The sequence below is a fragment of the Thamnophis sirtalis genome, unplaced genomic scaffold (genome assembly GCF_051295495.1).
Source record: "Thamnophis sirtalis isolate CommonGarterSnake01/CBP01778 unplaced genomic scaffold, rThaSir2_p1.2 scaffold_9, whole genome shotgun sequence".
Lineage (NCBI taxonomy): Eukaryota > Metazoa > Chordata > Lepidosauria > Squamata > Natricidae > Thamnophis > Thamnophis sirtalis.
The window spans coordinates 20,091,306-20,114,917 of NW_028261389.1; the positions used below are offsets into that span (position 1 = coordinate 20,091,306).

Below are 23,612 nucleotides of genomic sequence, written 5' to 3' on the forward strand. Positions count from 1 at the left end.
GGACCCTTACCACTCTCCCGGCCTTCCGTAAAGCCGTCAAGACCTGGCTGTTCCGGCAGGCTTGGGGCTGTTGATTGATATCCAGCCCCGCTTAGATGGAATGGGTGATGTGAATTTTAATATTGTATTTTTTATTTCTATTTTTATTTTATAAATTTTAAATGTTTCTTTGTCTTGTTGTGAGCCGCCCAGAGTCCCAATGGGAGTGGGCGGCATACAAATTCTATTAAACTTGGAAACTTGGAAACTTATATTAAAATACAGCGTGTTATGCCTTAAAATGGCTTCTACTGTACAGCGCAGTGGAATTGCCATGGTAACAGCTTCACAGTACTCCTCTGGTAAGTGGGAAAATCCAACATTAGAAATTACATTTGGTCCAGACATTTTCCCCCTATAAATAAATACCCGGGCAATGCCAGGTTATTGGCTAGTCTCCTATAAAAGAGCTGCCAACGAGAAACTTTAATAAACAAGTGTTATGGAAAAAATACCTACTTAACCAAAAATAATACTCCCTCCTATCTAGGTCTAATCTTTGTTTCTTTTCTGGAGCAAGTGGATTCCTTTTCAAATTAAACATCCGTTTACAGCCAGCTACCCTTTTTCAACTTCCGAGTTGGTTACACGGATTCCAAAAGCATATTTGTAAAGATTCACGTGCTTTGTGTGTGGCACAGCAGTTCTGCATTGAATTACTTCTAATTAAAATGCACACACAAACACTTACATGGTGTGGGAAGCATGACAGCTGCCTTGGGAAGTATGTGGGTACCTTGGCACCTACAGAGACAGCTCTGCCTACCCGAGTTTTAACAAAAATATCATAACAAAGTTGAATCTTCACTTCATTTGAATTAGATATCCTTGTGTATTTCTTCAAAATATTGCTGGTGGGGGAGCTATACTATTATGCTTGGCTCTTTTAGAATGGCACACCTTACTTAGAGTTGATTTTTACAAAATTGTAAATAAATAAAAAAACCAGAAAAGAGAGTACAACATAATCACTGTACAAGTCAAATTAGAGTTTGCTTTAGTTTGTTATTTTCAGTCACTTTTTGTGTAGCCTGCAGGCTGATATATTTTGTAGAAGAAGAATCAGTAACATTCAGTGCTATTTCTGCTTAGGAGCCATGGTGATTCAGTGGTTAAATGCAGTATTTCAGGCCACAGTCAGCAGTTCGATCCTGAGAACTGGTAAATTCCACTTCTGACTGGCCCCACCCCCATCTATTCCCTGCCTTCTGAGCCCAGATGATCAGGAGGGAATGGAGATTTTACAGTATCCTTCCCCTGGAGTGGGATGGAATGGAGGTTTGAAGGTAGAGTCAGTCCTCATCCTTTTGTAGTTGGTAAGATTAGGACCTAGATTCTCTTCAGAGAGTGCTGTAAAGCACTATGGAGTGGTATAGAAAACTAGCTGCTATTGCTAAGTGCAGCTGGGCAGAACTTTAAATGGCTATTTTCTTTTGATGAACATTTGTTGAAGGTGACTTCCTGATTAAAAGAACACTGAGCAGAGAAGTGCCCCTCTACTTCTAAGTAGTGTAGAGTGTCCACGGTGCTCTGTTTGACAAAAATTTGCATTATACAAGACAACCAGTTGAGGGCATCTGCATTGCTTTCAAGATGCCCAATCACCTGGTCTTGACAGTTCATGACTACTTTGCACACAAAAGTATTTAGATAATTTCCTTTGAAACATTGATCAGGGATGTTGCAAAGAACCCTTCCCTGATGTACTCAGAAACTGGCAAGGTGTGCAAGTGTTGCTTCAATTGGCATTATCTAGTTATCATGTTTCTGCAAAGAAAGTGCCAGATCAAAATGTTGAGCTCCAACTACTTCATAATTCATGAAATATACCATATTTTTGGAGCATAAGATGCACCGGAGTATAAAATGCACCAAGATCTTGAAGAGGAAATTTTTTTAAAAAGTTTTTGCATTCTGCAGACCTCCCAAACCCTCTACACGCCTTCTACACGCCTCATTTTTTGTGAGAAATGTGGCATGCAGAGAGTTTGAGAGGCTTGCAAAATGCTCATGGGGGCTGAGGGGGGGGGGCAAAAATGAGCAAAGAAGGTCTGTTTTTTGTGAAAAAGGGCCTGTTTTTTTGCCAAAAAAGGGCATGCATAGCCTTTAGAGTGCTTGTAGAGTGTTCCTGGGGGCTGGTGGGGGATCAAAGATGAGCAAAATATGGCCCATTTTTCACTCATTTTTGCCCTCCCCAGCCCCCAGGAGCACTTTACAGGCCTCCTAAAGACTCTGCATGTCCATTTTTGTGAAGGGGGCAGGAGTTCAGGAGGCCCAAAATGCTGTATTCAGTGTATAAGACGCACACAGATTTTCACCCTCATTTGGGGGGGGGGGAGGTGCCTCTTATACTCCAAAAAAATATGGTATAAGAATGTTTTCTATTGTTAATCTTGATCTGTCTGATATCTCTTTTTCTTCTCTCCCTATGTATGTTCATATTTTGACTCTTTTCATCCCACATTAAGCAATGTAGGAAAGTGCCCTTGATTAAATCAGTCCCTTAAGTTGACCGATTCAATCAAGTCAACCATTCCATCTAGTTGAATGGTATCAACAATGACCTGGATCCTCATTTCAGGTTTTCAGAAAGGAGCTTTTCCAGATTAAGCCCAGACATACCAGGACCTTCTGCATACAGAACGTGTGCTGTGCCAGGGAGGTCTAATTCTTTTTCTTCATTTGCCAAAAGCAGGAAAAGACAGTGTCTCACATCTGTTTTCTTTCTTTCTCTCCTCTGCAGGCTTAAACAGGCATTCAATCAACAGATGCAGAAATGAATAACTCCACAAACATAAGTTATTTGGAGGACAGAATGACCCTACCAAGTCCTTATAAAACAGTGGAGGTTGTCTTCATTGTCCTGGTGGCTGGGTCCCTCAGCCTGGTAACCATCATTGGGAACATCCTGGTCATGGTGTCCATAAAAGTCAACAGGCACCTACAAACTGTCAACAATTACTTCCTTTTCAGCTTGGCCTGCGCTGATTTGATCATCGGTGTCTTCTCCATGAACCTGTACACACTTTACACTGTGACAGGCTCTTGGCCATTGGGACCTGTGGTTTGTGACTTGTGGCTGGCCCTTGACTATGTGGTCAGCAATGCTTCTGTCATGAATCTTCTCATAATCAGTTTTGACAGGTACTTTTGTGTGACCAAACCCCTGACCTACCCAGTCAGGCGGACCACTAAGACGGCAGGGATGATGATCGCAGCTGCCTGGGTTCTTTCTTTTATCTTATGGGCACCTGCCATTCTCTTTTGGCAGTTTATTGTAGGAGAAAGGACGGTACCCGATAAGGAATGCTACATCCAGTTCCTATCCAATGCAGCGGTCACCTTTGGCACAGCTATCGCAGCTTTCTACCTGCCTGTTGTGATCATGTCCATTCTGTACTGGCAAATATCCCGGGCCAGTAGGAGCAGGGTTAAAAAAGACAAGAAAGGTGGAGCCCAAAACCAGGAGCCAGCATCCCCAAGTTTAGTTCAAGGGAAAATAGGGAAACCAAATAATAACAACCTCCCAACCAATGAAGATGGGACCGAACACAATAAAATCCTGAACGGTAAAGCCGCTGGGGAGCCAGTCATGGAGAACTGTGTTCCAGCAGAAGAAAAGGAGAGCTCAAACGACTCCACCTCTGTCAGTGCAGGTGCTTCCAACATGAAAGAGGATGAAGCAATCACGGAGAATCCCCGAGCTTCTGTCTCCCAAGTGAACGCGAAAGTGGAGAATTCGAAACTGACCTGCATTCGGATCCTCACCAAGTCGCCCAAAGGAGATTACGGTGGCCCTACTAATACCGCCGTGGAGATTGTTGCCACGGATGGACAAAATGGGGAGGAGAAGCAGAACATTGTAGCGCGTAAGATTGTCAAGATGACAAAACAGCCTCCCAAAAAGAAGGCCCCTCCTTCCAGGGAGAAAAAAGTGACCAGGACTATTTTGGCTATTCTGCTGGCCTTCATCATTACTTGGACACCATACAACGTCATGGTACTCATCAACAGCTTCTGTTCGTCTTGTATTCCCAACACCGTATGGACAATTGGTTACTGGTTATGCTATATCAATAGCACCATCAACCCTGCTTGCTATGCTCTTTGCAATGCTACTTTCAAGAAAACCTTTAAGCATCTCCTTATGTGTAACTACAAGAACATAGGAGCCACGAGGTAAAACCAGAATAATGGGCTGGGGGGGTGGTGGACTCCAAATTGGGGGGGGGAAGAGAGCTCCAGATTTTATAAAACAATGCCATAGCACTTTATGCTCTAGTATGAAATCAAGAAGCTGGAGAACATGACAACAAGATGAGATTTTGTGCTCCCTCTCCAATAACTGCACTTTGAAGATGATAACTTTTGGTTCTGCGAGTCATTTGGAGGGAAGGCTATCACTGAGTGTAAGACCCCTGAGACAATGTTCCTTCCTCCCTCTCTCTCATGGCAGAAGGGCTTTTGAATTCATTCTTCATCTGTGGGCACAACCTGTCCCTGAGAAAGTCTTCTGTGCAAAGCTTTTGGGGGTTTGCTTTGCTAAAGGAAAAACTATACAAAAGCATTTCAGGAAGCAGAACTGAGTAGGTATAATCAAATATTCCAGAGCCATTTATCCAGTTTGTGTGTTCATTTGAAACTGAGAGAAAAAGGGAATGGAGGGGTGGGGGGAGAGACATTTAACATACTTCATGGAAGCTACAAGAAAAACTGGAACAGCAAACATGGAATAATTCCAGTCAGTTTGTTTCTGAATTATTTATTAATATACAATGTTATGGGAATGCAAAAAAGGGAAAGGCTTGTGTTAAGGAGTTTACTATTAAAACAGGTAGTTCTCAACTTACAACAACAATTGAGCCCCAGTTTTTGTTGCTAAGCGAAACATTTGTTAAGTGAGTTTTGCCCTGTTTTCATGCCAAAGTTGTTAAGTGAAGCACTGCAGTTTTTAAGTTAGTAACACGGTTGTTAAATGAATCTGGCTTCCCTGTTGACTTTGCTTGTAAGAAGGTAAAAAAAGGTGATCAAATGACCTTGGGATACTGCAACGGTCATAAATATGAGTCAGCTGTCAAACATCTAAATTTTGATCATAGGACCATAAAGATACTGCAATAGTCATAAGTGTGAAAAACGGCCATAAGTCACTTTTTTCAGTGTCGTTGTTACCTTGAATGGTCACTAAATTGTTGTAAGTTGAAGATACCTGTAGTTACCTCTCTTTTGTGGCTTTTTTAAGGGGGGGAAATATACTTTACCTCATAATAAGAATGTTTTCAGACAAGCTTCTAAAATATAGTACATCAACTTTCCCCAGCCTGATTTCCTCCATTTTTGTTGAGCATGAACTGTGATGATGGTTCAGTGTTATGGCTAGGATTAAAATCATGCTGAGCCATACTCTGGTTTGTTTGGGTCTGGGGTTTAGTGTGTTGTACAAATTGGCCATTGTGGTTTGTAAATGATGATTTATGATGATTTATGATACAGTATAATGCATCAACCCAGGCAGCGATTTAGCAACCAAACCATGGATACCAAAGTTTTGGCTTAACTTGAGATGTGAATCCAGCCATCATGATGTAAAAATGCTAGAGTTTTGATTGATTGATTAATGGATTGATTGTCATCATGATCATTTCAAAAGTACCTTGTGTTCTTTGGACCTTTTTCCTTGGATCAGATTTTTCAGTCACACAGAAGGGAAAAAATGGAAATGGTACAGCATTTAGCACACCTTAAGATCTTTCTGAGGGTGACTTTTGAAAATGGAGTGACTCTTCTAAAGAATAAAATGGGCAGGTAATATTTGCAGCAACAGTGGTACACCAAATAGACATTAACAAACGAATATCATTGTGTAGGTCATGGTTCAGTTAGCAACTGTATTTCCTTTCCATTGTTTCTTCAAATACACAATCTGATGAGTCATACTCCATACCCAGGGCTGAAACCTATATCATATCTTGAATTGTTAATATATTACATGTCAGGAAAGGTTTCATTTTGGGATACTGCCCTGCTTTATAAAACCAAACAAGGGAAAATATGTGATCAATCAAGATCAGATGATCAAATGACAACGTCTTGCCTGGAATTAATAGCAGGATATGAACACCAAAGAGGCCAATTCTTGCAAAATACTCTTAGATGCACCAAAACAATATCTAACATCCTTGGCTTTATGTCCATCAGCCTCTCCTATTTTCAGTAGACACTGAGCAGACAATCGTAAATAACTTCAGAAAAAGCAGAATTGGCCAGTTAAGAGTTCAAATCTACGGAATCTTTAAATCAAAGTTTGCCAGTCCTATATGCTCATCACTATCTTGCAAACATTTTTCTATTATGGCATTAATACAAATTCATGGAATCAGGTGTCCCAAGCAATATGTTGCTGAGAAAGAAACCTAAATCCTAATATGATCAATCTTCATTACCAAGAGATATCCTAGCCAGAATCTACCCCAAATAGTCAAGTCTATTAATATATATATAATAAAAAAAGCTTCTCAAAGCTTTTGAGATATTTTCCTTCTTTATTCCCATTAAATGTCTTTGCGTATATTTTAAACTGGAATGTGTAGGGAAATTCTCAGTCATCCAGATCATGGTTGTCTCAAAAGGGGATTTTTCAAAAGACAGCTGGACTTTCTTTTCCTTGAAGATGTTTCACTTCTCATCCAAAAAGCTTCTTAAATTCTTCAGGTTAAAATTGAAGAAATTTCTTGGATGAGAAGTGAAATGTCTTCATGTCTCTTGAGAAAAACACTTTTGGGACTTAAACTGAAACAGCACATACATTTGGATTTCTATCCATACCGTATTTGTAATGGAATGTTTTTATCCTAAATTACCTATATTTGAAAAACATGAAGAGGGGAAAAATACTAGAAAAATGGAAGGGGCAGAAGTCATTCTCCAACCATATCCATCACAAAATGTACAGAAAATTTGGCCATTACAGTACTAGTTGGAGTTATAAAGCTATCACATAAAATTGCTTTATATATTGAGTGATGAGGAGGAAGGCTTAAATGATTCTTAGAGCTATGCACAGCTTTGAGGGATGCTCAGTTCTGGCCCATGGAGCCGCTCTGGAAACAGCGAAGGACCATCCCCTGGCCCTACCGAGCTCTGTTTTCACTGGCAGAGAGCTGCAGGAGGCCATCACAGCCAAAAACGGAGCTCGGGAACCCATTTTTGCTGGCAGAGCACTTGATCCCCCACAGGCACCCGTGACGTGAGTGATGTCAAGCTGGCCATGCTGGGAAGCTTCCAGGACCCCTTGGTTATAAACCAAAGTAAAAGATTCATGCAGAATCCCACAAAAGTGCCAAAGCTTCAATCACTGCAGGAGAAGGAAGATTAAGAGGAGCTTTAGAATACTATCGCCTCCATAACACATATCTCTTCATCAGAGCAAATGTAGGTTATTTCCCATAGGCCTATTGTTTATCTGAATCTTCTAAGGTTTACAGATAAATATCATGACCAGGGGTGGGTTGCTGGCGGCCAGTTCAGCATGCATTTAAGTGCTAGTTTGCACCTAAAAATGTCTGTACATGTGCACAACATTAAAAGGGGGGGGGATTACATTTTTGCAATGAAGATTGTTCTACACATGCGCAGAACCGAAAATCAAGATGGCAGCCCCGATGATAGAACCAATTCGGGGGTGTGGCAGGCTGAGTTACTACCTACTCAGCCGAACCGGTCCGAACCAGTAGGAACCCACCTTTGATCATTACACTTCTGTATATTGAACATGCTGGATGATACACAAAAAAATACCTTAGTGAAAATGTTTGCTTCCTTTCACCTACAAGCAGCCAATTAAAAGATCAGAACTTCTGTAGTATCAGCTGTGTTCACTTTTACAACCAACATTCCTTCTCATCCAAGCATCTCAGTTTCATTAACCCCCTTTGCTTACACCTCGGTTTCACTAACTTTTTCTCACACCTTGCCACATTCCTAGACAAGTGACAAGGTAAATAGACACAACTGAGTGAAACATTTGCTTTTCAGTGGATTTTGAATGAGGAAAAGAAGGAAAACACGGTGAAGATCCATCTTTGCTAATCGTCACTATTAATATCCTAGCTAACGTTATTGTTTTATATACTGCTTCTCATAAGTCTGCTTTCCAAAACCCAACAACATAAATGATTTAGGACAGGCTGACAACCACTTTCAGCTATGATTTGTATTTATTTGGGCGGGTGGATGAGAAGAAGGAGGCGATGTGACCATGTCACACATAATGATGAATTTGGCATAGTTTTCAGGGTTTTGTTTAACTGTGATGTGCTTATTTTGAGATTTACGTTGCAGTTTTCATGTGTTTCCCATTTCAGAATGGTGGCAATGTATGGTTTTCAACAGACATGGTTAGAGGGGCTCATAGGGCAAAAAGGGAACCTGAGGCTACAAGTTGCCCACCTTAGCCTTATTTATTTGGACAGTTTCCAAAAAGAGCTAAGGGCACAGATATTTAGACATCCACAGATTTATGCATTCTTTGACCGGATGGCTAACGTGACAGTAGACGTTGTTCCAATGTTTTACCCATTTGTTTTTCATTCAGATCACCTTGAGAAATAGTGTTTGTCATTCTGTTTGAGTTAAAAGGCATGTGGAGCCTTATATAACATCTCTGCCTAAAACAAACTCTGACTCAGAAGCTGTTTTAGAATCATTTACTTGGTTTCTCCCTGTGCCTCTTCATAATTTCTCATGAGTCAGAATGATAAGTGGCCATAAACTCACCAGCAATTCATGTTCATGTCCAAACATGCTGAAAATAATGAAACCATGAGGGTTTATTAGGATTCGCCATGCCGTAGTTATATTCCCACCAAATCAATTGCATGTAATCCAGATTTGCAGAAGTCTTCTCAGTATATCTTCATATAAGATAACTTTCTAAAGCAAGACTTTTTTTTTAAAAAAAAAGTTATAGTCTGTATATTATATGAAAAGATTGGACTGAATTCAATTCATAAACATAAAAAATTTCTTAGTACATACAGTATTTTTTGGAGTATAAGATGCACCTTTTCCCTCAAAAAAGAGGCTGAAAATCTGGGTGCATCTTATACACTGAATACAGCATTATTTGCCTCCTGAAACTCCGCCCCTTCACCAAAATGGCCGTGCATAGCTTTTGGAAGGCTTTCAGAGAGTTCCTGTGGGCTGAAGAAGGCAGAAATGAGCAAAAAACGGTCCATTCCCCCCCCCCAGCCCCAAGCAGCACTCTATAAGTTTCCTAAAAGTGATCCATCCCCCCCTTTTTTTTAACCAAAAATGGGCCCATTTTGCTCATTCCCCCCCTCCCCAGGAGCACTCTATAAGCCTCCTAAGGACTATTCATGCCTTTTTAAAAAATGGGCCCGTTTTCACAAAAATACAGGCCATTTTGGGGAGGTTTGCAAAGTGCAAAAACTTTTTTTAAAAATTTTCCTCTTCAAAACCTTGCTGCGTCTTAAACTCCTGTGTGTCTTATACTCCAAAAAATACATTACTTTATTCAGAGTAGAATCACTTGAACCACAGATCATTTCTTCAGAAGCCACAACAAACTCTCCTTGGATAAAACAGGAATGTTTTCTCAACGTGAAAAAGGATGAAAGGGACGAATATGCACATTTGGCTTACATGCAGCTGGTTTTTGATCCTCTGAAGCAACATTTAAGTCATCTTCTAAATGCAGCCATAGAAAATGGCATGCCAGAAAAAATTTCCAAGCCCCAAAGATTGACAAGGCTTTAAACATGTTACTTCTCTGTGTAGAGGAGATATGGAAGAATGCTCAAACCTAATCCTACTTGTTTCATTCCACCTCAAATATAAATTGGCTAACCCATGCTTAAAAATAAATCTAATTTGCATTGTAATGAAACTGGAGGCATGTAGAGCAGGTTAGAGAAAATAAAACATAATAGTTGATTTTATTGGGCATAATCAGGAAAGTGAAACAGTAATATACTGGATGATTTCTCCTTCAAGCACTCAATATTTATTGAGATTTATTGACTTATGCTTAACTGGTGATTATATTTTCCATGCTAACCATATCTTACAATAAGTCCAGTACAGCACATCACATTTTTGTCAGCTAATCACTCTACAAACTTCAAAAATTTAGAGAGTGCAGGGATCACTTTAGAACTTGTTTAATGCTAACCTGGGTCATAGGTTTTCATCCAAGAATTCCCTCATTCATATTTTGGATTATTCATAATGTTATCTGAGCCTGGGTAAATCTGTGGAAATGGAAACTGGAGATATCTTAAATACATTTTCTAGTGAAATTTTTGAGTGTCACTTCTTCGTCTACATCAGGGCTGTCAAACTCACATCATCAGGGTGGTGTCAAGTGACATATTAGGACTCGCTAAACTGTGCAGGGGCATCGCCAGCATGTGACACATCGGCCCATGGGCTAGGAGTTTGACAGCCCTAATCTACATGCTTAGGATTTCATTGTACAATTGCAATACCTAGACATATAAATTTACAGAGCTATATCATTTTAGAATGGGACTTCTTGTTGCATCCACATATTGTAGCCAAAAATACAATATTTTACCTTACCATAGCACTAGTTTTGTAGGTATGCATTTCCTGTTTTATTAAATGGAAATGCTGATGTTGAAATCCTCCACTAGTGCTTCAAATGGCAACGTTTTATATAAATAGCTCTGTTGTTCATTATGGTTTCCTTCACAAGTATTGGAATTATATGGCCCATATATCTCAATAAACATGGTTGTTAACCAAGATGGCTGGGAATCCTGATAATTTTAATCCAGAACACATCAAGATAGGGAAAATTGCTCCATTTTTATGAAATCAAAGGGATGGAATGATATGAAATTGGGAATATCTTTCTTCTAGTGTATGGACCAGAGGTTCTACTGGGCTTCAGAATAAACTTTTGTTGCTATCTTCTTGTGTCTAGAATTCAAACGTTCTCAAAGTTAATCAGTATTGTATAGCCAATCCCTCTTCATTTAATAGTATTATAACCATCCTTAAAAAGTGTTAGGTAATAAGATTTTTGTTGTTGTTATTTTTCTAGAACTTAGGCTTAATTATACTAGAAAGTTAACCCTACTGAATTGAGTATAATGTATACTCAGAAGCAAGAACTTAGTGTTTATCATTCTTCCCCTAAGCATTCAATGGGGTACGTTAGTTCTCTCTTTATAGTGGGTTTTGGGATGGAAAATTGAATGGTTTTATACCCACCATTCCCACCTCTTAGTATTGCTTGTGTAAGCATCCTTTTTGCACTCAGATTCTATGTGCCCAAAATTTGTATATTTATTTGGGAGCCCTTGAAAGGCAGGATCTTATCTATGTAGATGGAATCAGTGCACAAATATATTACTCAAGTTTCTTTGGGTTAGAACCAAGACGAAAGTTAGCTAGTTTCAGGGGAATCAGATTAGTCTTTTACTCCACCTTAGTGTTTTGATTACAAGACCACTTTGAAACACACTTCTTATTTTCCTATTCATTTGTAGCAACTTGTGACTTGCCTATTTGAAAATTGTGTTCTCAAATGTGAGAAATCAGGAAATCCAGGCAGTTCAAATGAATATAAAGATTTATTACAAGCTTAAGATCTCTACAAGAATCTGAACTACTAACGATCAAAGGAAATTGGCGGTAGATAAGAGTCAATGGAATTCAAGGTGGGCTGGACTTAGATCTCTTGTGGGCTTGAAAAGACTCAAGACTGATGATGCATTTGACTCCACACTCAGGCCCAGCCTGGTGATCTGCCATAGATATTTTGCTGCCTGAGTTGGTGGCTCCCTCACCCATATCCTGATTCTAAATTTCTATCAGTTCCCATTACATTTTAAAGTAGAACTTTCCTTAGAAGTACGTTGTGTTCTTGCACTTATCTATAGTGCAGTAGTTAAAGCTAACCAAAGGGTATGTGGAATTTAGAATAACAGAGTTGGCTGAGACCTTGGAGGTCTTCTAGTCCAACCCCCGCCCAGGCAGGAAACCTATTACTTCTTGTCGTGCCTCAAGTGCTTTGGAGAATAGCTTGACTCCCTCTTCTTTGTGGCAACCCCTGAGATATTGGAACACTGCTATCATGTCTTTCCTAGTCCTTCTTTTCATTAAATAAGGAGCCAAGGTGGCGCAGTGGTTAGGGTGCAGTACTGCAGGCCACTTCAGCTGACTGTTATCTGCAGTTCAGCGATTCAAATCTCACTGGCTCAAGGTTGACTCAGCCTTCCATCCTTCCGAGGTGGATGAAATGAGGACCCAGACTGTGGGGGCAGTTTGCTGACTCAATTTGCTAAAAATCTGTAAACCGCTTAGAGAGGGCTGAAAGCCCTATGAAGCGGTATATAAGTCAAATAAATAAATAAATAAATAAATAAATGAATGAATGAATGAATGAATAAATAGACATGCCCAGTTCCTGCAGCCTTTCTTCTTATGTTTTAGCCTCCAATCCCCTAATCATCTTTGTTGCACTTTTCTGCACTGTTTCTAAAGTCTCAACATCTTTTTTACATGGAAACAAAACTGGATGCAGTATTCCAAGTGTGGCCTTACCAAGGCATTATAAAGTGGTATTAACACTTTACGTGACCTTGATTCTATCCCTCTGTTTATGCAGCCTAGGATTGTGTTAGCTTTTTTGGCAGCTGCTGCACACTGCTGGCTCATATTTAAATGGTTCTCCACTAGGACTCCAAGATCCCTCTCACAGTTACTACTATTGAGCAGTAACTGTGAGAGGAATCTTGGAGTCCTAGTGGACAATCATTTAAATATGAGCCAGCAGTGTTCAGCAGCTGCCAAAAATGCCAACATCTCCTTCTTTTTCATCATATAATCTCCCCAGGGTTCTGAAGCCTTCCTAGCTTCCCATATTTTCATTAAGCATCAAAGACAAATACAAGGAGCAAACTGTAATGGGACTTTATCAGAAGGAATGCTATGAAGCCAGAATATGATTCTTGTTGACCCTAGCATTTGGTTTTATAAAATCTTTTGGTGAATACATGTTTATGGGTGTAACTTTTTCTAAAGTTTTTAATCATTCAATTACTTTTTTTTTTTAAAAAAAGGTCCTCATCAGATATTCTAATAATGGATAGTGAACTTGGGTGATACTATCAGTACGCAAAGAGGGATTTGTGACTTTAGGAAATTGTTGAAGAATGTATTCCTCCCCTGTAGAAATTTGTAACAGTCATTCATCCAATTTCTCTACCGACAAACCTGATAATTTTCAAAGGTCATTTTTTCCCCCCAACTCTGCTTAAATCTAACTTGAATATTAGTAATGCGACAGTCTTCTCCATTACATTTAAGTCAACAAGGTCGGAGCAAGGTTAGAAGGAGTTATTATCTTACAATATTGAAAAATGGTTAGAGGCATTAAGAGGACTAAAACTATAGCTATGGCCTCCTAGGATTATGTATAAGCCAGTGGTGGGATTCAGCCAGTTCGCAGCTATCCGAGAGAACCTGTTGTTAACTTTCTAAGCAGTTCGGAGAACTGGTTGTTGGAAGAAATCTGATTTTGTTTTGTTTTTTCATTTTACAGGGCTAATCCTGTAAGGCAGGCAGGAAGGAAACAGTCTGGTGTTGCTTCTAGCCTAATCTTTATTGTCCTCCTTACAGAAACTGCCTCTCCAGTTAACCCTTATTACCATTGTAACAATTAAGACGAAGTACCCATCGACCTGAGTGACATTGACTTGGCCACGCCCACATGATCACATGACCACCGAGCCCCGCCTACCCAGCTGGTCATTAGGGCAGAGAACTGGTTGTTAAATTATTTGAATCCCACCACTGGTATAAGCCCAGCTCAAACCCATTCATAAACATAAATAAGAATAGTCTTTGTGAGGCAAGGCAAGGTTAGGTAAACACTACATGTTGTAAAACACTAGGAACCTAGAGTTGTCTCTTTTACAGTACAATATAAATTCTGGGAACCCACTCAATCATATATTTATTTACTTATCTTTATGAAATTCCTTTTCCATTTGAGAGATTTAAGGGAGCATGCACAGTTGCCCCAATTAATTCATTCCTGAATATAAAATGGGAGTTATGTGAGGCATTTTGGCCTAAATCACTCAATGAGTCCTATGACTGTGTAGGGATTTAAACTCTATGAGTATAGCTTTTGTTAACATTTATCAAAGTTTTTGCCAAGTGCTTCTATCAGTTATAGAATTCATCCAACTTATTCAAGATTCACATGCAGTGATGACTTTCTCTCAGTCCTCATAGTAATATTCTAAAACTGTACCTGCCTGGGAGTAATTAACATTGACCTCAGTGAATCAGCATTCTAATGCTTACTAACCCTTGGTGTGTGAGTGATTCTGTGCATTAGTAAGATTTTATCCCCAGTCCTTCCAAATCCAAGATCTCATTTTTCCCCAGAAATAGTTTTTTTTGTTATTTTAATTATTATAGATAATGCATGTCATCATAAATATTATTGTAATTGCATATCATAATAGTGCAACATTTATTTAATAAAATGTCAGTATTTTGCCACCCCACCCCAACTGACAATTCTTCTGTATTGTGCAATGATAGTGAAATTTTATTTATCATTTATGATGTGAAGGATTGGGACCTCTATTGCTCAGTTGTTGAAATCTGGATATTTTTTTTAATTCATGTCTTCGGGACTGTGCACAAGGGACCACTAAAGGATTACATAACTACAGATATTAGTCCCTTCTGTTTACTTAATGATTCCATCTTTAAAGGAAAGATTAAATCACTGAAAATCTATAGGGGATTATTTAATTTCTCATAGTGTCACTGTTTCTCCTACCCCCCAAATTTACAGGACATTTTGCATTCACATCATGTCATTTCCATTTTGAGGTGTGCTTCCATGGGATGTAAATGTGAATCCTTCCCTCCCTCCCTCCCTCCCTCCCTCCCTCCCTCCCTCCCTCCCTCCCTTCTTTCTTTCTTTCTTTCTTTCTTTCTTTCCTCTGTGTGATTTCCATTCACTTAACAGGTTAACAAAACTCTTTACTAGTTCTAATTGGTTGCTGCTTCTGGTTGGGTCTGCCAGTGTAACATTATCACCTATAGCTTTAAAATGTCTGCTTTCAGAACTTAACAGTGTCATCAAAGTGATATTGGTTTGACATGGAATCACTGCAATTTGAAGTTTTTTATTATTATATGTAACAAGTAAAACTATATGGATAAGACATCAGACATCTTTCAATGTTACTTCTACCAAGCAACAATGAATCGTTTCATTTATATGTTGCAGTTCTAGGGAAGAAAATACAATTGATATATTTTTCTAGTCTATTCCTATCTATCCCAGACGTTGCCATTTTTTAAAAAAAATATCAGAGCTGGCCCTAGGCATTTTGATGCTGAGTCAGAGAACCAGATGAGATAGTAGAAGCTAACTACAACAACTTTTGTTTCAGTTTTTGATAGCAAGTGATTTAGGATTTGTAAGCTATTAAAGGTAAAAGTTTCCCCACACATGTATGCTAGTCGTTTCCGGCTCTAGGGGTAGTGCTCATCTCCATTTCTAAGCTGAAGACCCAGCACTGTCCAAAGAAGTCTCCATGGTCATTAGCCAGCATGACTAAACACCCAAGGTGCATGGATCGCTGTTAGCTTCCCACAAAAGTGGTCTCTATTTTTGTATTTACATTTTTATGTGCTTTTGAACTGCTAGGTTGGCAGAAGCTGGGACAGGTAACGGGAGCTCACTCAATTATGTGGTGCTAGGGAGTCAAACTGCTGACTTACCTACCTTCTGATAGACAAGCTCGGTGTCATATCCCTTGTAAGCTATACCAGATGACTTATACTTCAGTTCAACAATTTGCTCCACTTCCTGCCATCTGCTGCAATCATCTCCTGTTAACAATAGGGCAGAATTTCAGAGTACTTTAATCTCTCTGATGGAGTTGCTGTCAGGAATGTTAACATGCTATTTCTCATCAAGTATTAAACTATGGGAAATTCCTTACCAAGTTGTTCTTTTGATCCCAAGAGTCCCTTAGGATAAAGGGACTGTCCAATGTCATCTTGAGACAAGGTAACTAAGTAAGATATAATTATACATTAGAAGACAGGAATCCCTTGTACTCCATGCAGTGTTGCCAGTAAATTAAGGGGACTGACAATGTTCTTGTAACTGAAAGGAAGTTGATTCGGTGAAATCAGACCAAAGCTTTTCAAAGTTAAAAAAAATGGTGGCAGGTATAATTGTTCGCAATGTCCTGCTGATAATATCATTGTTAAATCCATATGTTCATGGATAGGTTCAAGGGACAGCAATCAGGGACCTCATTTTATTCTTCTCTTGTAGTGTCTGTTTGTTCATCTGAATGAATACAATTCTCCTGTGAGGAGTTGTGTTATGCTTCTTACTCACAAGATTGTGTGCAAGCGTCTGTTTCATATTGAAACACAAGAAAAGGAGAAAATGGAAAAGTGTCTCACTCATGGTTCACCACTTTTTGTAATATCTGAAGAACCAGTCATCAATATCCATTCTGTGGCAATTATTAGTTGTCTTCTTTCTAATTTCTGATGACGCTATTCATATGTCTCGATGATATGTGAAATCATCGTTATTGGCACTCAGTGTAACCAAAGCACTTCTAATCAACTTCTCACAGGCATATTAAAAGATCTGCCTACAGTGTTAATTCTAGACTTTGTCATGTATGGTGGGAAAATATACCATGGCCATCTTACCCAAATGATCAGTCTCCAGTTACATACTATCATTTGTGTCACTGTCATGCACGTATGATTTCTTATGGCTCAATTGCCATAAAATATTCACATTCAGATTTTGGTGGGGAGTTATTTTGTGGAAAGACTAAACTGGATGATGTGTCCATAAGATGGGGCCTTTAAATGGCACAGTATCACGAAAGAATTAATCTCTAAGAAACAAAATGTCCACAGTTCAAATGATACCTGAACCATAATATAGAGCTGGAAGGGTCCTTAAGTCTGCTGGAAAGAATGGATTGGAATGGAGTGGAATGGAATAGAATAATATAAGAATTTGACTGAAATAAATGGCTGTGTAACCTCCACACATCCTGTAAAAGACAGTCCATGACCTATTTGAGTATTCAGTTTTATGTGGGTAGCAAACTGACTATTCTTATAGGCACTAAATCTTAAGAGAAATGGTCACAAAACAATGTGGAGAAAACAGCTTTCCCAGGGACAAGTCTATTCCCAATCCTGCTAAGATCCATCCCAGAGGATTTTGACACTCTTTTCATTTTAATTTGCTTATCGTCATTGGTGGATTTAGGACTGAAAGAAAAAGTACCAGATTAAGCCACTTTTCCAACCTTCTTTCTCTTAGGGATTCTGGACCCATACTAACATCCTTTCTACAATGGTAGATCAGCTAGAAGCTCAGCAAAGGAACAAATATTTTGTCTTGACAGCTTATCAGCACATACTGTATTTTCCGGAGTATAAGATGCACTCCCCCTCTAAAAGAGGGTGAAAATTTGGGTGCATCTTATACACTGAATGTAGCCCCACCCACCCACCAGCCCCCACCCTTTGGCCTCTGCCTCCCAGCAATTTATCTCCTTGCAGCAAATGGGGAAAATGGGGCCTGCAGAAGTGGCAATAGGCTATGGTAATCCCTGCAGCCTGAAACAGCTGATCATCGGGAGGCCTGTGCTTAAACTGAAATTGAAAGTGAAATTTGCTGTTTGCTGCAAGGGGCAAATTGCTGGGAGACAGAGGCAGATTCCCCCCCCCTTGTTTTTCTCCCCCCAAAACTAGGTGGGTCTTACACTTTGGAGTTTCTTATACTTAGAAAAATACGGTACCTTTGCTGATAGTCCTTTGGGCAAAGAGCGCCTTTTGCTCAACATACCAATTGGTTTGCTTTCTACAGCATTGTGGGGGATTTGATTGCTTAGGACCTGCTATTAAAAAGAATTGGAGGAAACTCTCAGTCCCTGCCCCTCAAAATCTGTCAATGCTCTATTGAGTGGAAACAATTGTGAAGATATTTATTGCTCTTGATTTGCAGCTTTTGGAAAGGAGAAAAATCTTCTCAAAACTACTTTATAAAGTAGCTCCTAGATGACCTGACTTCTGACATTCACCTGTATTTGCTGTAAGAATTAGGGTTCATATAACCTGACACAGTTCCACCCAAGCTACTGTAATTCTACTGACTTAGTTACAATAAATCATCATCATCATTTAACAAACCCATAATCCCTTGCGGGTGGAGTCTGGGCAACTGAATGGAGCTAGCAGAGCATTTAATGGCCCGATGCCCTTCCTGTCACCAATGCGGAGCTTTGTTCAGCAGATATAGTCTCATTGTGCCAAGAGAGAAAAATATCTGCCTCTACCTAGGATCAAACTCACAGTGTCCTGATTGTGAAGTGAGAACTCCACCTCTAGGCTTAGTTACAATAAATCTCATTTGATATTTCATACAAGGGAAATGCAGTAGCATTGGGAAGTTTCACTGTCTAGTTGGTTTGCTACAGGGGTGGGTTCCTGCCAATTCTAACCTCTTCTATAGAAGAGGTTCCACAAATCTACAGTGCCGTTTAGAACTGGTTCCAGCTCCCTTCCCCCGCCCGTCTGCACATCATCAAGATGAAGAGTGAGAGGAGGAATTCTGGGAGTTGAAGTCCACAAGTCTTAAAGCTGTCAAGTTTGAACACCCCTTGGGTTTTTTTTCTAAAGGGTTAGGGGTGCAAGGGTCTTGTAACTTGACAGCTTTAAGACTTCAATGCCAGAGTTCCTGAGCCAACATTTTGGTTGCTAAGCAAGAGCGTGGTTAAGTGAGTTTCACCATATTTTATAAGTTGGCCATGCCCACCCAGTCACATGACTTCCAGGCCACTCCAACCTGGTCACATGGTTGGCAAGCCACTCCCACCCAGTCACATGGCCAGCAAGCCACTCCCACAAAGCAGGCCACACCTACAGAAGAGGTTCAAAAATTTTTTGAAACCCACTACGTGTTTGCTATATTGTTACTTATTTGTACGAATGACTGGAAAGATGAAGTGTAAGTAGCTGCTGTGGTGTGTGCTTTTTCTATTGACTTAACCTCCATGAATAGTCTTCCTAACCATGTAGCAAGTGACCTTCCCCCATCTATCCCCAAAGTGGCCTTGCATTTGGAAGGGAAAAAACCAACATCCTAACTACACAATTGATCAACCACATAATTAATTTTGCTGGGATAATTATGAAAGCATGATTGATTGAACACATAATTTCCCATTATTGAGTATACAGTAGAACGAATCTTGTTAATTGTTATAAATTGGTCTATTTTTTTTCCATAGGCAGCAAAAATAATGTAGTCACTGACTTCCCCACAAAATGAGATTGCTTGATATGTGTGTGTGTGTGTGTGTGTGTGTGTGTGTGTGTGTAACACAAAATATGAAATCACACTGAAAATCGTGATCCCAGTTGTATTTGCTTACATACTTGATGCATTTGTCATTTCAAGTGTTTTGGGAAATGATAATATAAAAATAAGAAATGGAAGGATAAAGATGAGTCATTTTTTAATTTCACTTTCTCAAAGGGGACATAGTGACAGCAAGTGGATTCTTTTCTATCATCCCATCCCATCTTGGAGGATAAATGCTATTTTAGATGCCATGAATAACCCCATCCGATTTTTACAATTACACCACAAAGACAGCCATCCTGTGGTGATGAACTACAAAATGGTAACAATAAGGGACTGTCGATGATCATTCATAAATGGACTTTCAACAATTTATTCTGTATCTACTACTGTCAAACTAAGGAGGCTGATTAATGCATTTGTAAATATCTTACCAGTAGCGTGTTTCAACATGACCAAAAATAACTTGGCCTGTGTACAGTTATAGTACAATATATCTAACATTGTTGAACTTCAGTTAGAATGTAAATAAAACTATATGAATGTCTGGTTACTCTTCAAACTGTGTACAAGGAAGAGTGCAATCCTTAATTATTATTTTTTAAAGAAAAATTGTTTGTTTGTTTTTTTTTAAAAAAAAATCATGTTCTTTTACAAAGGCCAGAATTAAAAATTGCTGTAAAAGTGAAAAGTTTCATTACTTGCAAAAGATGCTTGGACACAAGCAACAAGGAAGAACATAAACTGATTTATAATTAACAAAGCTTCCAAGTACTGGCTATATTCTTAATAATGCCATATATTTTGGTCTCGTTAAAATAAGCACAAATTTATGGTTGACTTCATGGAGCCAAACCACAGTAATATACATATATGCATATATATATATATATATATATAATATAAATAATAGCTATATATTTATATAATCTGTATAGATATATATATTATTTAAACCATATTCATGCAAGAAAGACTGATGAGGAGAAATACCTCTGAGAATCTACATAATGTTGCCAGCCATCAAAAATGGAGGAAAGAAATACGACCACTGTATTCAAAAGTTGCAACTTCACAACACGTTACGCCAGATATGAAAGAGCTGCAACCTGTCAAGAGGCCAGGGCTCCGACATCAACGACCTTGTGCAGGGCTGAACTGAAAAGAATATTTGGGAGACACAACTGAAATTCCAAAACTATCCTACATGCAATATGTATGTGCGTACTTCTACCAAGTTGTATTCCTAGTTTGAGCATTACATTAAGATGCAAGTTATATGAGCAACTAATAAACATGTTTTTGTATGTGTTACCTCTGCTCCTTCTTCCACCATCTTGTGAGGTTTTGCAGAAGCAAACGCTCCCAGGTGAAGAGGATTTTTGCAACAGTTTTCATATTACCAATCCAAATGTTGCTATTAACTCAACTGCAATAGAGATGTAGTCTCAATTGATGTGACAACAGCAGTAATTTGCAAAATAGCTGAGTAGCAAGTGCTGTATTTCAGATCTGGAATAATTTCAGTGTTCATGAATGGAACTTTAGGGATAAATCAAAACAGACTGTGCTTTCTTCCAAATTAATAGCAATGTGTCCTGAAGCCTCTTGACACCCTCTTATACAAAAATGAAGACAAAGCAGACCTCCCAGTTCAATTACTTTATTTTATTTTGTTAAAACTTTATATCATTCCCAGTTGTCCTCCTTTATCTAAGCATACATCAGTCAGGTCACAGAGTACCTCATTATAAGAAGATATTTGCAGCCAAATGCAAAAGGAAGTCAAGCATAAAAAGGAAGGTTAACTTGAGGTTTCAAATAAAATAAGAAAAAAGCTTTCTGAACTCAAATTATTACGTAGCAATTTCCTTATAGATTCAACATAGTAAGAGAAGTATAACATAATCATTTATACCAAAAGAAAAAAAATACCCTCAATGTTCTGATGAAAGAAATGTCCTTCTGGGTTTGGCTCCAAGTGGGGAAAAAGACACTGGAGACATGGAGGCTGCTTGGAAAGATGGTTTTAATGGTGGACAGGACCACATGGCTTGAGTCCTGAACAGAAAAGGTGATCACATGCTTCAATGTTGGTGGAGAAAAGAGAAGGGCCGACTGAGATGCTGAATCTCTGCTTTTATCCCCCTCTGGCCTTTGAACTTGAGCTTGTATTCCGATTGGTTTTCAGACTCCCATGGGGCCATGCAGGGGCAACTCTCTAGGCTGCGTTTTGAATCCAGGTTTGGTTGAGTTCTCAGATGCCATGTGGTCAGTTCAGTAAAGGGCCAATATTATCATGCCTTAATCCCATCACTCTGGAGTTGAAGTGGAGAAGTCTTTATTATGTAAAAATACTAGCTTGGCCTTCTTAATGGTCCATTGACAAAGTGGGGATGGGCAGGAAGCTACAGGCAGCTATTCTGTCTTTTAAAACATGTTTATTTCTTTTCACATCCAGAGAAATATTCTGCCTTTTCAATATTTCCTAGGATATTTCATTTGTCTGGGAGAGGGCTGGGTGATAACTTCCTACAGTTCAGGCAACAAAAGAAACAAAGCTATAAGAATTAGGGATTGGAAGGGGGAAGGACAAACCAGAGTTATAGAAAATGGGTCTGAGCAAACACAGTAACCCCAAACTTTTCAACTGGATGACATCCTAGTCATAATAACTTCCGTCAACACCAAGGAAGCAAAGTGTGTTATGAGTACTTTTGCTTAACATCATTTTGATACCATGTTTAATCAATCAAAAAAAACCCTCCATTTTTTCATATTGTGTCCAGGATGGTGATCAGATGTTGCAACTCAGGAATGAGATAAAGAGCGTCTAAGGTGAACTGAAGACCAAACAAGGCAGTCAATTTAAAAAGGAACGAAGCCCAGCTTCTGTTTGTTATGTAAGATCTAGATAAAGTGTAGATACATACTGCAATGCGCTCTACATGGGGCAGCCCTTGAAGAGTATTCGGAGACTTCAACTCGTCCAGAACGCAGCCGCGCGAGCGATCGTGGGTGTACCTCGGTACACCCACGTTACATCTATCCTCCGCGAGCTGCACTGGTTACCGATCAGTCTCCGGATATGCTTCAAGGTGCTAGTCGTAACTTATAAAGCCCTTCATGGTATTGGATCTGGGTACTTGAGAGACCGCCTCCTGCCAATTACCTCCCACAGACCCATTAGATCTCACACGGTTGGCCTCCTCCGGGTTCCATCTACTAGCCAATGCCATCTGGCTACTACCCGGGGGAGGGCCTTCTCTGTGGCAGCTCCGGCCCTTTAGAATGAACTCCCCACAGGGATTCGGACCCTCACCTCTCTCCAGGCCTTCCGAAAAGCCGTCAAAACCTGGCTTTGCCGGCAGGCCTGGGGGTGATGAGTTCCCTCCCCTCTCGACATGTATGGTTGTGCGACTGTTGCTTATTTTTATTATTTGTATTTCGTTTTGATGTTCCCCTTTCCCTTTTGGATTGTTCACCGCCATGAGTCCTCCTGGAGAAGGGCGGCATATAAATAATAAATTCCATTCCATTCCACATCTGCCCTAACATTGTGATCGTAGCTATTCTGGATAGTCAAGAAATATATATATATATATTTAAAGGGAATTAAACAGTAATCTTATGCAAATTTGCTCATTGTAAGGCTGAACTTCTGCTCAGGTTTTTAGAAAACAAAACATCAAGAAATGTATCCCAGTTTTAGCACAGAATGGCCCTTTTTCCTCCTCCAAATTTACCAACTTTCACTTTATAAATTCATTGAAAAGTAATATTAATTTATTATAAAGCTATTACCCGAGGCTTTTAAAAACACAACCAGACTGAGTGGGCAGATATAGTACTGTGAGAGCTTTTATCTTTTGTCCTCAGTCTCCATTCAAGCCTAGCAAATGTGTATAAAGATAGAAGTCATACACACTTCCTGCGTGCAGTTAGCAACCAGCACTGAGACGCAATTTCACATTAATTAAGATAAGATTATATCATGAATAGTTCACTCACCAGGGTCTTCATTGTTTGTGTTTTCATTTCAAGAACGGGCAAAAAAAAAACCCCACCCTCAGAATAAATTATAAGAGAACAGAAACTTCTTCCAGATCCAAACAATAAAGATGGCATTATATTT

General features: G+C 39.3%; 1 protein-coding gene across 2 annotated transcripts in view; it reads left to right on the forward strand.

Moving 5' to 3' along the window:
* CHRM2 (cholinergic receptor muscarinic 2) overlaps positions 1 to 20,363 on the forward strand; it is a 201,015-nt gene extending 180,652 nt beyond the window's left edge. The window contains exons 4-5 of one of the 2 annotated variants that reach the window (XR_015697698.1): positions 2,783 to 4,625; positions 19,652 to 20,363. Coding sequence is in view for 1 of the 2 variants with exons in the window: in XM_014058072.2 (XP_013913547.1) it covers positions 2,816 to 4,222 (1,407 nt within the window). In the remaining variant the exon portion in view is untranslated. Of the gene's footprint in view, positions 1 to 2,782; positions 6,528 to 19,651 lie in introns of those variants that run through there. The other variant, XM_014058072.2, reaches the window with a different exon arrangement.
* The last annotated feature ends 3,249 nt before the right edge of the window (positions 20,364 to 23,612 follow it).